The 12,735-nt window shown below is 43.8% G+C and overlaps 2 protein-coding genes across 3 annotated transcripts in view; one reads left to right on the top strand and one right to left on the bottom strand.

The window, feature by feature from the left end:
- Positions 1-588: 588 nt before the first annotated feature.
- Positions 589-10,694, bottom strand: slc16a3b (solute carrier family 16 member 3b). Of its 2 annotated transcripts, none has more exons than XM_018761713.2 (5): positions 10,291-10,694; positions 3,363-3,610; positions 2,819-2,962; positions 1,903-2,685; positions 589-1,701 (listed from the first exon to the last, which is right to left on the bottom strand). In XM_018761713.2, the coding sequence occupies exons 2-5, from the start codon at positions 3,583-3,585 to the stop codon at positions 1,334-1,336; spliced, it is 1,518 nt and encodes a 505-aa protein (XP_018617229.2). In that variant the 5' UTR covers positions 3,586-3,610; positions 10,291-10,694; the 3' UTR covers positions 589-1,333. The 2 variants fall into 2 exon arrangements, with proteins under 2 accessions (XP_018617229.2, XP_018617228.2); XM_018761712.2 differs by lacking the exon at positions 10,291-10,694 and adding an exon at positions 10,104-10,150.
- Positions 4,895-12,735, top strand: part of ccdc57 (coiled-coil domain containing 57) — a 28,136-nt gene continuing 20,295 nt past the window's right edge. Inside the window, exons 1-4 of the mRNA XM_029246682.1 lie at positions 4,895-5,301; positions 5,792-5,857; positions 7,679-7,838; positions 8,800-8,854. The gene's annotated coding sequence lies outside the window, so the exon portion shown is untranslated. The remainder of the gene's footprint in view (positions 5,302-5,791; positions 5,858-7,678; positions 7,839-8,799; positions 8,855-12,735) is intronic.

Consider the following 12,735-nt stretch of genomic DNA (forward strand, 5'->3'; position numbering starts at 1 on the left):
GCCCATTTGACAATAATGCACACATGTTGCCAGTTTATAACGTTCCCTGAATCAACCATGAGTACAAATGTCATAAGGTATTTCTTGGAAAACAAAAAACAGGAACGCAACATTAACAAATAACAGATCTCTGAAAATGAATGATGCAGCTTCAAAATAAACAAATTGACCAGATCTATTAATTAAAAAGAAAAAACTACAACGTACACAGAACTGATGAAATGACTCTTGCGTCTACTTACACTGTACAGCCTCTCGTCATTTATGCCCTTGGATCTGCTTGCAGAATTGTACATTTTTATGTTAGAAAACTAAAAGCCTGTGAAAGTTTCCTCTTATTGCACAAATGCCTTAATATTTATCCATCTACCAATCACCACCTTTCGGTCCTTGGATGACAAGTCTAAAATATACCCCCAATACCACAATATTTTACACAACAGTTTCTAAGTTGTGTGCTGCATATATTTAGAGAAGCAGATGTTCACCTTGTACCCATACACAGGTAACTTTCATGAGCAACATTCAAAATTTTATAAAATGCGTGAGGACTGTGCATACGAGCGCAATAATGGTCATACCTTATTGAAACAATGTTTTTAGTTCCTTTCATTGAAAATATGTTAATGTACTATTACAGAGAGAATTAAATGTGCGTTCAGAAAGACCTCTGTGACCTTCCAGTTTTGTCAGGAGCTGGCACCTCTCACAATTTTTCCAAAGACAGGCCAGGTTTCCTGTTGACCTCATCATTTACAACATACAATTCCCATTTGACAATGCTAGCGAACACACCCTGCCGCACAATGAAGAGTGTGTGTTCGGTCCAAATTCAAGGTTATTTTGGTTACAGCTATCTAGTATCCAGAGCTGTCTGTCAAGGTTTGTGTGTGTGGCAGCGTCAGCGGTGCCAGCCGTCAGAGCAGATCCACGATTTTGGCGAATTGTAGTGAAAGACACCTCTGAGAAAAATAAATTACCCCAAACTCAGTTGCTTTCCAAATGAGCTGATGCCCTTCAGCAGTGTGGAGAGGGTGAACAGGAACAGGTCAGTGTTGTTTTACACATGATTTCATCTTGTGTGTGTGAGACAATGCTGGATCGGTGCATTTGGTACCCTTGTCTTTTTGACATTTTCAACGTGTTATTCCGTGCCTTCCGTTGCAGCCCTAGGGAGTATTTTGGAGAACACCAATTACTATATAACAGCAATGACAAATACAGGAGACTGTAACATTCCCTTCTATGTAACTCATTAATGGTTTTCTTGTCTGTTGGACTTGTAGAACCATTTACCCAAAACTGATGTTTTGGTCTAATCTGGTGATGCTCCTCATAGAGAGGTCTCTGGGTTGGTGACAACATCTCCGTTTTTTTTTGCATCATCCTTCACAATGTCCTCCACCTTTGTGGAATCTGGCTGGATGCTGTCTTCCACCTCCTTTTCCTTCTCTTTGTCTCCTTCTTCCCGCTGGCCCTTTTCTTCCTCCCCAGCTCCGTGTTCCACCTCCTCAGGCAGCTTGTTGAGCTGCTCCATCTCTGTTTCCGCTTCGGCCATCTCCAGCTTGGCCTCGGGTGCCGGCGGACTCTTTTTGATGCAGAAGAAGTTGCATACGGCAAGGACTATGGCAGAGAGGACCACCTCAGAGCCAGCAATAATGAAGACAAACATGTACTTCTTCGTAGCATCGAGTACGCGCCCTGTAAGAATGGAAAGACAGGGTAAAATTACTATTACAACAGATTTTGAAACCCAAATAATGAAGTGTCTGTTACCTTTTCTTGGCCAAAAATGAAGACATGAGAGAACTGAGGTTAGAATGTGACAAGAGTTATTGCTAGGGGGAAGACAACACTGGATGAGGTGTTACATTGTGTTGTCTCAGTCACATGCCTACTGACCTGCAGAAGGGGGTCCCACCAGCACAGCAATTGCCTCCAGCAGCAACACCAGGCCAATAGCGCTGGGAAACTTCTCAGTGCCCACGATGGCCATCAGCACTTCAAACTGGAGTGCGCCTACCATGCCGTAGGAGACACCAAAAAAGATGCAGAAGACCACCAGGGACGCATAGTCATTGGACATTGAACCCACCAAGTCTGTGGTGCCGTTAAAGATCATGGCAAAGCTGAAGAGGTAAACACAGCGCGGACGCACCCACTTGAGGCCGGCAATGATGCCGCAGGTGGGCCGAGCAAAGATGTCGATAAAGCCCAGGATGGTTAAAAGCAAGGCCGACTTGGTGTCTTCGTTGCCCAGCTCCTTGGCATAGTTCACCACGAACACTGGCGGCACAAACAGGCCCAAAACCATGATGGAGGCAGCAACGGTGTAGATGACAAACCCCCTGTCTTTGAACACACTGAAATCCAGCAGCTTGGCTTTGGCCTTCTTCTTCTCCACTGCAGCAGCATCCTGCTTCTCTTCATCTTCAGCCTTCTTTGGTGGCACCAGGGGCCTCATGAGGGCCCCACACACGCAGCAGTTAAGCAGCATACCCCCCAAGATGAGAAAGCCTCCACGCCAGCCATACTTGTACTGCAGCACCTGCCCCAGGGGGGACAGGCAGCAAAGGGCAACGGGGCTGCCTGCGGCCGCCAACCCATTGGCCAGTGGCCGCTTCTCATTAAAGTACCGGTTCAGCATGATGAGGGATGGCTGGAAGTTCAGAGCCAGGCCCAAACCTAGAAATAAACAACAGCTGCAACTCTGAACACTTATTCTCAATGGAATGTCCCCACATGGTATCCCACAAACTAGAAGCTGCAGTCCAAAGACTGTGTGTGTATTTCTGTGGGCACATGACATAGAACTTACCTGTAATTACCCCTGTGCAGAGGTATATATGCATGATGCTCGTGGCAGTCGAGGCCAGGATCATTCCAGCAGAGGCAAAGAGACCCCCGACCATCATCACGGGACGACACCCAAAGCGGTTCACCAGAATGCTGCACAGAGGACCTGTGGACAATCAGGACAATCACGCCCATGACTTTTTTCACTGGAATGTCTACACCCAGGTTCCATGATGCTCCTGGATTGCTTATGACTTTTGTGAAATAATGAACTCTTAGCTATTTCTAGTTTCAAGATTTTTACAAAAAATCTGTCCAAAATACAAGCACTGTACAGTGCAATTTAGAGTTACCAGTTCGCCTGAAGCAAGTAATTGGACTGTGGTAGAAAAGCAAAGCACCCAGACGGAACCTACGCAAACACGGGGAAAACATGCAAACCCCACACCGACTGAACCGTATTCAAACCCACGATCAAAGGGATCAAGGATCGCAAAGGAAAGTTCTTGTAGAGTGTGTTGTGTAATGTTACTGGTCTCTTTGACAGCGGAGGGTAGGATGCAGACCTGTTCCGTAGAGCATGGCCAGAAGAATAGAGGAGATCCAGGCGGTATCGCTGTATCCCACACCAAACTCGCGGATCAGCTCCTTGAAAAAGACACTAACGGCCTTGGGGAAGGCGTATGAGAAGCCTGTGATGATGAAGCAGCCAAACAGGACTGCCCACCCCCAACCTCCATCCGGGGCTTTCACTCCACTCGGGCCATCGTCCACTGCCACTCCTCCCATGATGCTTTCTTCCACTTAACTTGCTCTACAGACAGATATAAAAGACAGAAATATTTTTTTTTAAAAAAAGCAAAACAAAAATGCGCCATCTTTGGTGTTTATTTAATGCATGCTACTACAAGGCGACAACTTGATATGTTTCTGGAGGAAACTAGGCTACTCATATCCTTGTTCCTAAAGAGGAGGTCAGCGGGCTGCACCCTGGATCACACTGTTGTACTGACCCACAGCCGTTAAGCGTGCCATGTAATTCACGGTCCCCTCCGAAGCGCAAGCGGCCCACGCTGTTCCCTGCACGCTGCATCGGGCCTTTCAGCTTTCCCCACTAGTAGCAGTCCACAGTCCAAGGCTCTAAATAACTACTAACCATTGGAGCAGCAGGTAGTGCAGTGCTTAAAGCTGCTGCATTGCACTCTAAGGAGCCAGGCTCAAATCCCCCTTCTGCTGTTGTACCCTTGCTCAAGGTACTAACCCCAAATAGTTACAGCAATAATTACCCAGCTGTATAAATGAATGAATGCTTTAGGAGGTTTAAAACAGTAAATGGCTCTGGAGGAAAGTGTGAGGTAAATAAATAAATATAAATATAACAGGGATCATCTGGCTGCATACATGGGTGAGTGATAGGAGGTAGCATCGTATACAAAGATAACATAGTAAGCCACCTTGGAAAAAGGCATCAGTTAAATAACAACTACTAAGAATAACATGCAGCAGTCCATCTCTGCTCATCTATGTGTTCTTCTTTTAACAGGAACGTCACAGGGATTTGTTCCCAGCACACATAGACTAGTTGTTCTGAAGTCTTGTCATCAACTTGTACAGTCATTGCTCACAAGCTGCCACATTATGCTAAGTAGTTCTTTCTGGTACAGCTGGTGGTTTCGAGGCTGTGGAATAACTATCTGCCAGTCCTCAAAGGTTATAATGACCTGATCAGTCCACTTATTGGCAATCAGTCGCAGTGTCGACAGATTTACAGTTTTCACAAAATCACCCCAATGAAGACTAAGCGAATCTTATTTTTCCTTATGTCACTTCAGTTAAAGCCTTACTGGTGTTTTATATAGATTCCTGTTAATCCTCCTGGCAACATTCTTCTGCATTTTGAGATTAAGAAGAGTGGCCCGTGTCCACATGCTGATGGCCCCAGTCCACTTACATTTCATTTGATCACATAAGACACTGAAGAAGCTCCTGGACTCTATACTGAAACTTCCAATGAGCAAATGGTTCCTACAGAGACTAAACGCACCTGCTGCAGAACTGCTGCCACAATATATTATTATTATTATTTAGGTGACACTTGTCCAACTTCTAACGTTAGATATGAACATTAAGCTGCTTTACAATGATTTACCCATTTAGAGCAAATTTTTTTTTACATGAGCTATTCAGCGTAAGTGCCTTGCTTGTATAACAGCAGAAGTGGGGATTTTTGAACTCCGACCACTCAACTGCAAGGTAACAGTTCTAACCAGTACACTGCCTACAGCTCCAAAGTGTGGAAAAACGACACAGAAGGGCCAGCACTACATTTAGGAGGTTCCCAGTGATGCTCTGCTGATGGAGTCTCCTGCTTGTACCTGATGACTGCGGAACATTGGCCCCATGCTAACGCACCAATTTACAGGAGGCCAGCTGCCATGCCCCTGTCATCTCCAGTGTATTTTTCCTCCCTGATGTCCTGGCTATGGGCCCCTGGACTGTCACCGAGTAAGCCATGGATCTATTCTATGTTTGCCCAGTTTCACAAGCTTTGCATTCTTGGCAGATGGGTCCCCCCTAAGAAACCCAACCCCATTGCATTCCTGAGACATTTCACTAAAACAGTTTGCCAAATAATGGACATTTAATGCCAGACTAGAAAGCAACACATTGCTGGAGCTCAGACTTTTGGACATGAATATGATGAATTAATGCCAAGATATCTTCCTGGTACATGACACACACACACAGCTGGGAAAGTGATGCTGACTTTTGGCTTATTTCCTTTCTGATTTATATAGTTTTAAATACTCATAAATTATCACATTAATGTTTGTTCAGTTTTAACAAGATCAAACAGTATGGACAAATTACACTAATGAAGATGAAAACACATCAGCTCAGTCAATACATTTTACTCAACAAAACCACAAATCTCTTTTCATTCATGTATGATCTTTACAGTTACTGTTATTATTGCTGTCATTTTTTCTTTCAGAAACAAAATCAAGCCAAATGTGCAAGAGGTTTTTGTATGCAATGAACACCCAGGTCTACAGCCACAGTAAGCCAACAGCGAAAGGATTATTAGATGCATAATATAGTTTTATCCATATTACTCATCATACTACTCACTTCCATCAAGATTTATCTGATGCATGAAACATGAAAAAGCATAATACGCAAAAGATCATAGATTTATTTTTATGACTGACTTCTGTTATGTTTTTGTGTATATTTTTGACAAAACAAAGGTTGAGGATCACGCTGTTAAACTAAAAGAAGAACCAAACTTGTTGATTTCTGTCGACTTTGAAATCACGGCCCCTGGTGGCCACATTTTTATAAATTCACCAGTTTCTCAGTTTTTGACTTCTTTCAGTTCCATTATGCAAAATTCAAAAAGGGGGGAAATTACACAATGTGTCATTTGCACATTTCAAACTAAAGACTGAACACAAGTGAGACCCACAAAGGGCACACTCTACATTTTATTCATGCAAACACGTAGAGCCCACAATGGCTGGCCCTGAAGGGCAAGCTGCCCTTGATGTGACAGTCTCTCACACACACTCTTTCCCCCTCCTCAACCATAAGTAACGTCATCCCTCCAACACAACCCAGCCAGCTACCCCTTTCCTTATGCAAACCTTTGCTAGTAAAGCCATGCTCCTCCTAAAATAACACTGACATTTTCTTATCCTAAATGCCATGAGCTAACCATATGGGTGCAGATGGGGATGTGCCTTTCTCCTGGGATCAAATCTCAGTTCAGGATTGAAGTCTAGCTTTGTGACTTTTTAGATAAATGGCATCACCCTTTTTTGGGGAAAAAAAAGGGTGTCCCCCTAGTCTTCATCTCAGTAGAAGTATCGAGAGTTTCAAAAAAAAAAATGCAAAGCAACTATTTAGGGCCAAATGAGTGACGTAATTTTACTTCACTTCTTAGATCATTATAATGTACTCATTTAGCTGGTGCTCTTCTCCAAAGCAACTTATATATGTATACATTTATTACATTTACATTTATTCATTTAACTGGCGCTTTTCTCCAAAGCAACTTAATCTATCCACAACTATTTACCCATTTATACAGCAAACTATACTAAGGCACTTACATTTTCCTATTTTTCTAAAGTTGGGTAGTTTTTACTGGAGTAATTCAGGGTAAGAACCTTGCTCAAGGGTACAAAAGCAGGAGATGGCCAGGAAAACTGGGACTTCTATTTGAGAGGCAACAGCTCTAACCATTATCTGTCCTGTTAGCTGTCACCTGATCTGTACAAGTGAGCAAAACGTACTGCCTTGCACTTCCAGTTCTGCTGTTACACTCCTCCACGGCATCCCAGCTAAGCTTCCTGTTTGTCATAAGATGCTTACAGGTGCTCTGCCTCCTTCCTCCCACCTCCTCTGTGTCTCACATTTAATCCTCTCCCAGCCCCCATCACCAGTGCTCCCTTCCCCTTGTAGAACCACAGCCCTTCTGCCCTCAGTCCCCAAGCGGCCCACGTTCTCGAGAGTGTTCATGCAACACCGACTGCCCCTGACACCGTCTGGCTCACAGGTTTCTGCACTGAGCGGAGCCTGAGTGTCAAGTATTGCTCCTCACCCACACACACACACACACACCTTCATTAACACACAGAGCGAAGGGCTTCATCAGACGTGCCTACCAGCCTCAGCTGTCACCCGTGTCACCCAGCTCATGTCACCCATCTTTTGTAACATTGTAAATTTTGTAATCACAAAGTAATATTTACCAGATTAAAAACTCTAAGTAGGAAAAGTGACGACTGGAAGTTCTTTCAGACAAAGGTTACACATAATCAATGTGAAAATCTTGCTCGTCCCTAGGATATAATTAAAAGAATTCATTTCACCCTAGGCCGCCTGCTGGTGCTGGTGCTGATGCCCCCTCTTCTCCTGTCCCTCCTAGCTCTCCTGCTGGAACATCTATAATTTGTGACAATACAGCCACTTAAAGAGACACTGGAGTCCATCCTCATCAACATCACGGGAGGAAAGAGTGCAGCAAACCAAAGGAGGTAAAAATAATTCATTAATCGTGAGAATTTTCACCCTAATTATAGCAGACAAAACCATTATTTCAAAACAGTCTGAACAAGAGGTCTAAATGTAGGTTAAAATGAGTTGTTTGTGTTAGTGTTGTTAGAAAACGGACAACTGCAGTGTGTCTGGTTTAAAATATGTCAATCATTCAGCTGACCTTCCGCAAGTCTCTGTTCACTATATGCACTATAATTAATTACAGGTGACACCAATTCACTTTCACCTTCTATGTCCCTATAAACTTTACTACATCTCCCTTACAATTACTCTAACAATTGGCAATGTTTATAGTATACAGGAATTAATAATTCAATTATCCTAAGTAATGTACACCTGTGCTTTTTAATAACTTTGTGAGCTCTTCATAAGCACTGTTATAATCAAGGCAATATTTCTCTGGGGCATGTTCATGTTGTTAAAAATAATACAACTGTTAAGTCCTGTGTAGTTGCTTTAATTAACTACATAACTAGAGATTATGGTTATCGAGAACTGACAGGCTGATTTACACACTATGACCTTCCTAAACACGAACCACGCTAAAGTAAGTCGGAAAGAACACGTGTAGGCACCATGAGCGCGTGCGGCACTTGGCACGTAACAGTGGCACAGCGAGGGATCCTGGGAATTGTAGTTACCCAGAGATGGCGTTTCAGTACAGTACAGTACTGTAAATATTAACACGGAGAGGCTACGACAATGGTGATGAAAATATATTTGTTCTGAAAACACCGGTAAAACATCGGTAAGAATCCTCATGTGGAACTTATACAAAAATCAAACGACGACGTTTATGATGCTAAATATAAGAAAGACAAAATTACCATTATAGTCACTAGTCTAGTGTATTAAAACTTACTACTCTATACATTTATACTCCTTAAACGGAATCGTCGGGTGTAACCTTCCATAACCTTTACCTACTTCGCCATTCAGAAATGAGCGGAGAGATGCGTACGTGTAGGACGTGATGTCTGGAACCGCAACCTGAGTGAGTACAATTTTATCTGGCTGATTTTTCAGAATTTGGGGGGCGACACGGTGTTGTATTTTATTTATTTTTTCCTGATTTTGAAAATGTCTCGTTACATCTTTCTGCATTAGCAGCATCGTTCCCCACCAGCGCTGGCCACATGTATTACGGAGGGGTCTCGACGTCGCACAGACACAGGCGTTAGAGAAACGTGCGAGGCTTTCATCGCCGCGGCTATGGCAAGGCTATGTATGGGGCCACACGACTACAGCGCATCTATTCCACTGCCAGGAACATGAGATTCCGCAATTCTCAAATTCATTCTCAAAATTACACGATGTGGTTATTCTAACACAACAAGCACCGCTAAATCGGTTGATTCCTCAGCGCATCTATTCTACGGCATGGCGAGAACCGCTACGTTTTCCGCCTTACTTTTACGTAGATGTGGCGCACGCAGATGCAAGTGCGTTAAAGTGTGTTTGTCGTCCGATCACACGCCGACTTTCGAGCACGGTGAACATCTCGGTAACGGACGATTATTACATGATGTATTTCCAACACAAAACTGTCTGAACGTCGAACTGGAACGACTCACTGTAACAAATGACACCCAGCATCCCGAGCATTTACAGAGTGAGTGAAATTGTCAAGACATTTTTCTTTTTATCACACGTTTCAATATGTCCACAATCTGCGAAGGAGTTTAAAAAAAAGGCAGTATTTGTCCATGCTAGAAGAGAGATGAATTACGCGGTCCGGGTTCGGTACTCCAGCGATGTCACCTCAGCGCGAGCATCACCCCACGACTCTGTGACCTGTTACACATTGAACACGCGGCCGTTTACTAGTACAAACCACGCAGGTTGATCCGTTTAATTAGTACTTAAAGCCGCCTGTGTGTTTTAAAGCTCGAGCTCTGCGGGTAACAACTGTTGTTGTTAACAGAGTGGTCTTATTATTTTAGTATAAATCGGTTCAGAAACAAAGTGTGTGTGTGTGCATTTAAGACCCTCCAATAGATATTATGCTGTGTTCATTAAAAAAAAATCTGCGTTTATCCAGTCGCAACTCTCCCAAAAATCAGATATTTAAAATATTAGACATGACCGAATCTTATTATAGCCCTCCTAATTGAAATGAATAAAGATGAATTAAAGTAAGCAGGTGGAAGATGACGTTCCGGCTTAGAGGTGACATTGCGAGATGCGGATCACTATTTTGAAGGTTACACCACCCCGAGCCGGACCCCCTGCGAATGGCCTACCTCGAGCACGCGCCGGCTGCCTGTCCTCTCTGCCTCCTGGTCGGATGCTTGAACGTATAGAAAAACACGTTTCGTCCTGCACGTCTGATGTGTGAAAAAGGAACCACCCCCCATCCCCCGCCCCCCGCCTTGTGGGAGCGCATCCCCGATGCCGGTCCTAGAGCCGTCCGTCTTCTCAGTGACTCACCTGTGGCTCAACAGGAACTGCATTCATCACCGTGACGCGTCTGGTTCCATGATCTGCTGATAGTGATACACGCCGATAAATCGAACAAGAATAAGAAACGTAACACTTAAACTATATAACATTATTATTGCTGTTACAATTTTTTTTTCATGAGGATGAAGATGTTCCGTATAGACTAAGCACAAGCTACCGAGCACAGAGGGAAGCGCTCTGCTCTGTAAAAAATATTTCAGACTGAACGGCTGTTCGGCCGTGACGCGCACTCAGCGCGCGGCAGGTTCTCGGGGCTCCGCGGTTTCTCGCGCTCTTCGCGACTTTGAACTACGGCCGTTGGCTACGATGGCTTTCCGCGATGTCGGGGTGTCACTTCCTCCACTGATACGCTGCCCACTGCCACGCACACACGTACGGGAAGCACCAACACTTAGAATGTTAGTGCTCTGTGATGCCTGTGTCTCACCGGCAACGGCCCTATACATTTATGGTTATGTTATTTATGTCTGTTTATGAAAAGAGTATTACATCGGGGATTTGTTTCGTATACGCATCTGTACGTGGTTACTTACGTGGTGCTGAGGGTAGCAGTATAATTTACCTAGATTAGTTTGCTGTGTAAGTGACTCTCTTGGCCCATTTTCTGCATTTCTCAAACTCATAAGAGCCAGTAGTAATAAATATTCCTTATGTCAATCAAATAGACCTTAACTCTATTACATTGTAACCCATAGAGCATTTTCTCTTGCTGCTGTCTTTGTATAACAGTAACAGTAAGTGTACAAATGGAAAACAAGAAGCAATATGCCCCGTAAGACTTAGGTAGTGTGTGAGTGACAGAGTGTTTCACTGATGTATGGATGGGTGACCCAGTGTAAGTAGTGTATCTAGCAGTGTAAGTGACCTTGGTGAATAAGGTGTGTGGGCTCATAACACTACATAGAGTTCATTGGAAGTTGCTTTGGAAAAAAAACATCTGCTAAGTAAATAAATGTAAATGTAAATGTAGGTAAGGCGGGCGTGGTGGTACAGTGGGTTGGACCGGGTCCTGCTCTCCAGTGGGTTTGGGGTTCGAGTCCTGCCGGGGGTGTCTTGCGGCAGACTGGCGTTCCATCCTGGCTGTGTGCCCTCCCCCTCCTCCTGCCTTTCGCCCTGTGTTGCCGGGTTAGGCTCCGGCTCCCCGCGACCCTGTATGGGACAAACAGTTCAGATAATGTGTGTGTGTAAATGTAGGTAACATTTTTGGACACAGTGATTAAGTGTAGGAAGAGTGTGGTTTACGTAATACGTACTCGTCGTCAGTGTTGTAGTGGGATAGACCGTGGTTGTGTAAACCTATTGCTGTTTTCTGAGTCTGGTCCCCCTCCTTACATCAGACTACCCGGTATGGACATAACAGCAAGGCAGTCTTACCAACTGACGTCAGCCAGGGAGGAACACAAAACTGGATTTGTCAGGTTTGCTAGGCTGCCCTGTTTCCCCAGCTTCTTTCCTGGTTGTGGCAACACTGCATGTGATACCTGCCCAGACCTGTGGGGACACTGCTGAGTCACAGTAACCTGCCTGCTCCTTCCACTAAGAACTGCATTTCAGCCCCTGGCACAGAAATACCCCCACTGGCATCTCCTGCTACTAAGACAACTTATTTTATGAGACTGTGTTGTATGCATTTATGTGAGTGAAAACTGATCTCACACAGCTGAAGTACAAACATTAATATAAGATATGACATGCGTCTAAAAGCTATTGCATGCAACCAGTATAAATAACGGCTCTCAGTGTGAAGTTCCTTTGTGTTTTGTTTTTTTTTTTTTTTTAATATTGTGCTATGTTTAGTAATGAATACAGCTTTCTTGTTTTGCGGGAAGTTTGTCCCAGGATAATGATGGATTTCCTGTAATGTGCTGCAGTAATGTGCCAAGGAATGAGCGCCACTAAACTGATAAACAGGGCCGCAGTTGCAAGCACTGCTGCTTTACAATGTAAGAAAGTGAACGCTGTCGAGAGTTAAAATATTTACAGCTTACGAAATCAACATTTTTAGATTGTGCCGGATCAGAGTTGTAAGTGTTGTAAGAGTTTTCTTCTGAAAGTACTCCATCTTGTTTGGTGAAAAACTGAAAATAATTAAATGATCTTTGCTTCAGCGTATGTTTGTGTAATATTACTGTTTTATAGATCCCTTCATGAGACCACTTACTGTGACTTGGCAAATCTAAAATGTAGGTTACTACATAAATGTAGACATTTAAGAGAAACAGAACCATCTTTCATGAGGAGAAATGGCCCAAAGTTAGTGGCAATTCTTTCAGACTGTAAACTGAGTTTACATGACAAGTGGAATACTGTGTCTGACCGTGTAAAGAAGGCACTGAACCCAAATTTCTTCAGGAAGCATCTAGCTTTCATAAGACTTGCGTGACATAACTGGAGACTGCAGACTGCACTCAA

This window comes from Scleropages formosus, chromosome 20, assembly GCF_900964775.1.
Source record: "Scleropages formosus chromosome 20, fSclFor1.1, whole genome shotgun sequence".
NCBI lineage: Eukaryota > Metazoa > Chordata > Actinopteri > Osteoglossiformes > Osteoglossidae > Scleropages > Scleropages formosus.

Bases quoted from the DNA above. Each gene is read 5' to 3' on its own strand.
- slc16a3b (XM_018761713.2), bottom strand. From the start codon at position 3,585: ATGGGAGGAGTGGCAGTGGACGATGGCCCGAGTGGAGTGAAAGCCCCG. The intron at 2,963-3,362 runs GTCTGCATCCTA...GATTGTCCACAG, and splicing joins GGCCATGCTCTACGGAACAG to GTCCTCTGTGCAGCATTCTG. The intron at 1,702-1,902 runs GTCAGTAGGCAT...CCATTCTTACAG, and splicing joins GGTGGGACCCCCTTCTGCAG to GGCGCGTACTCGATGCTACG.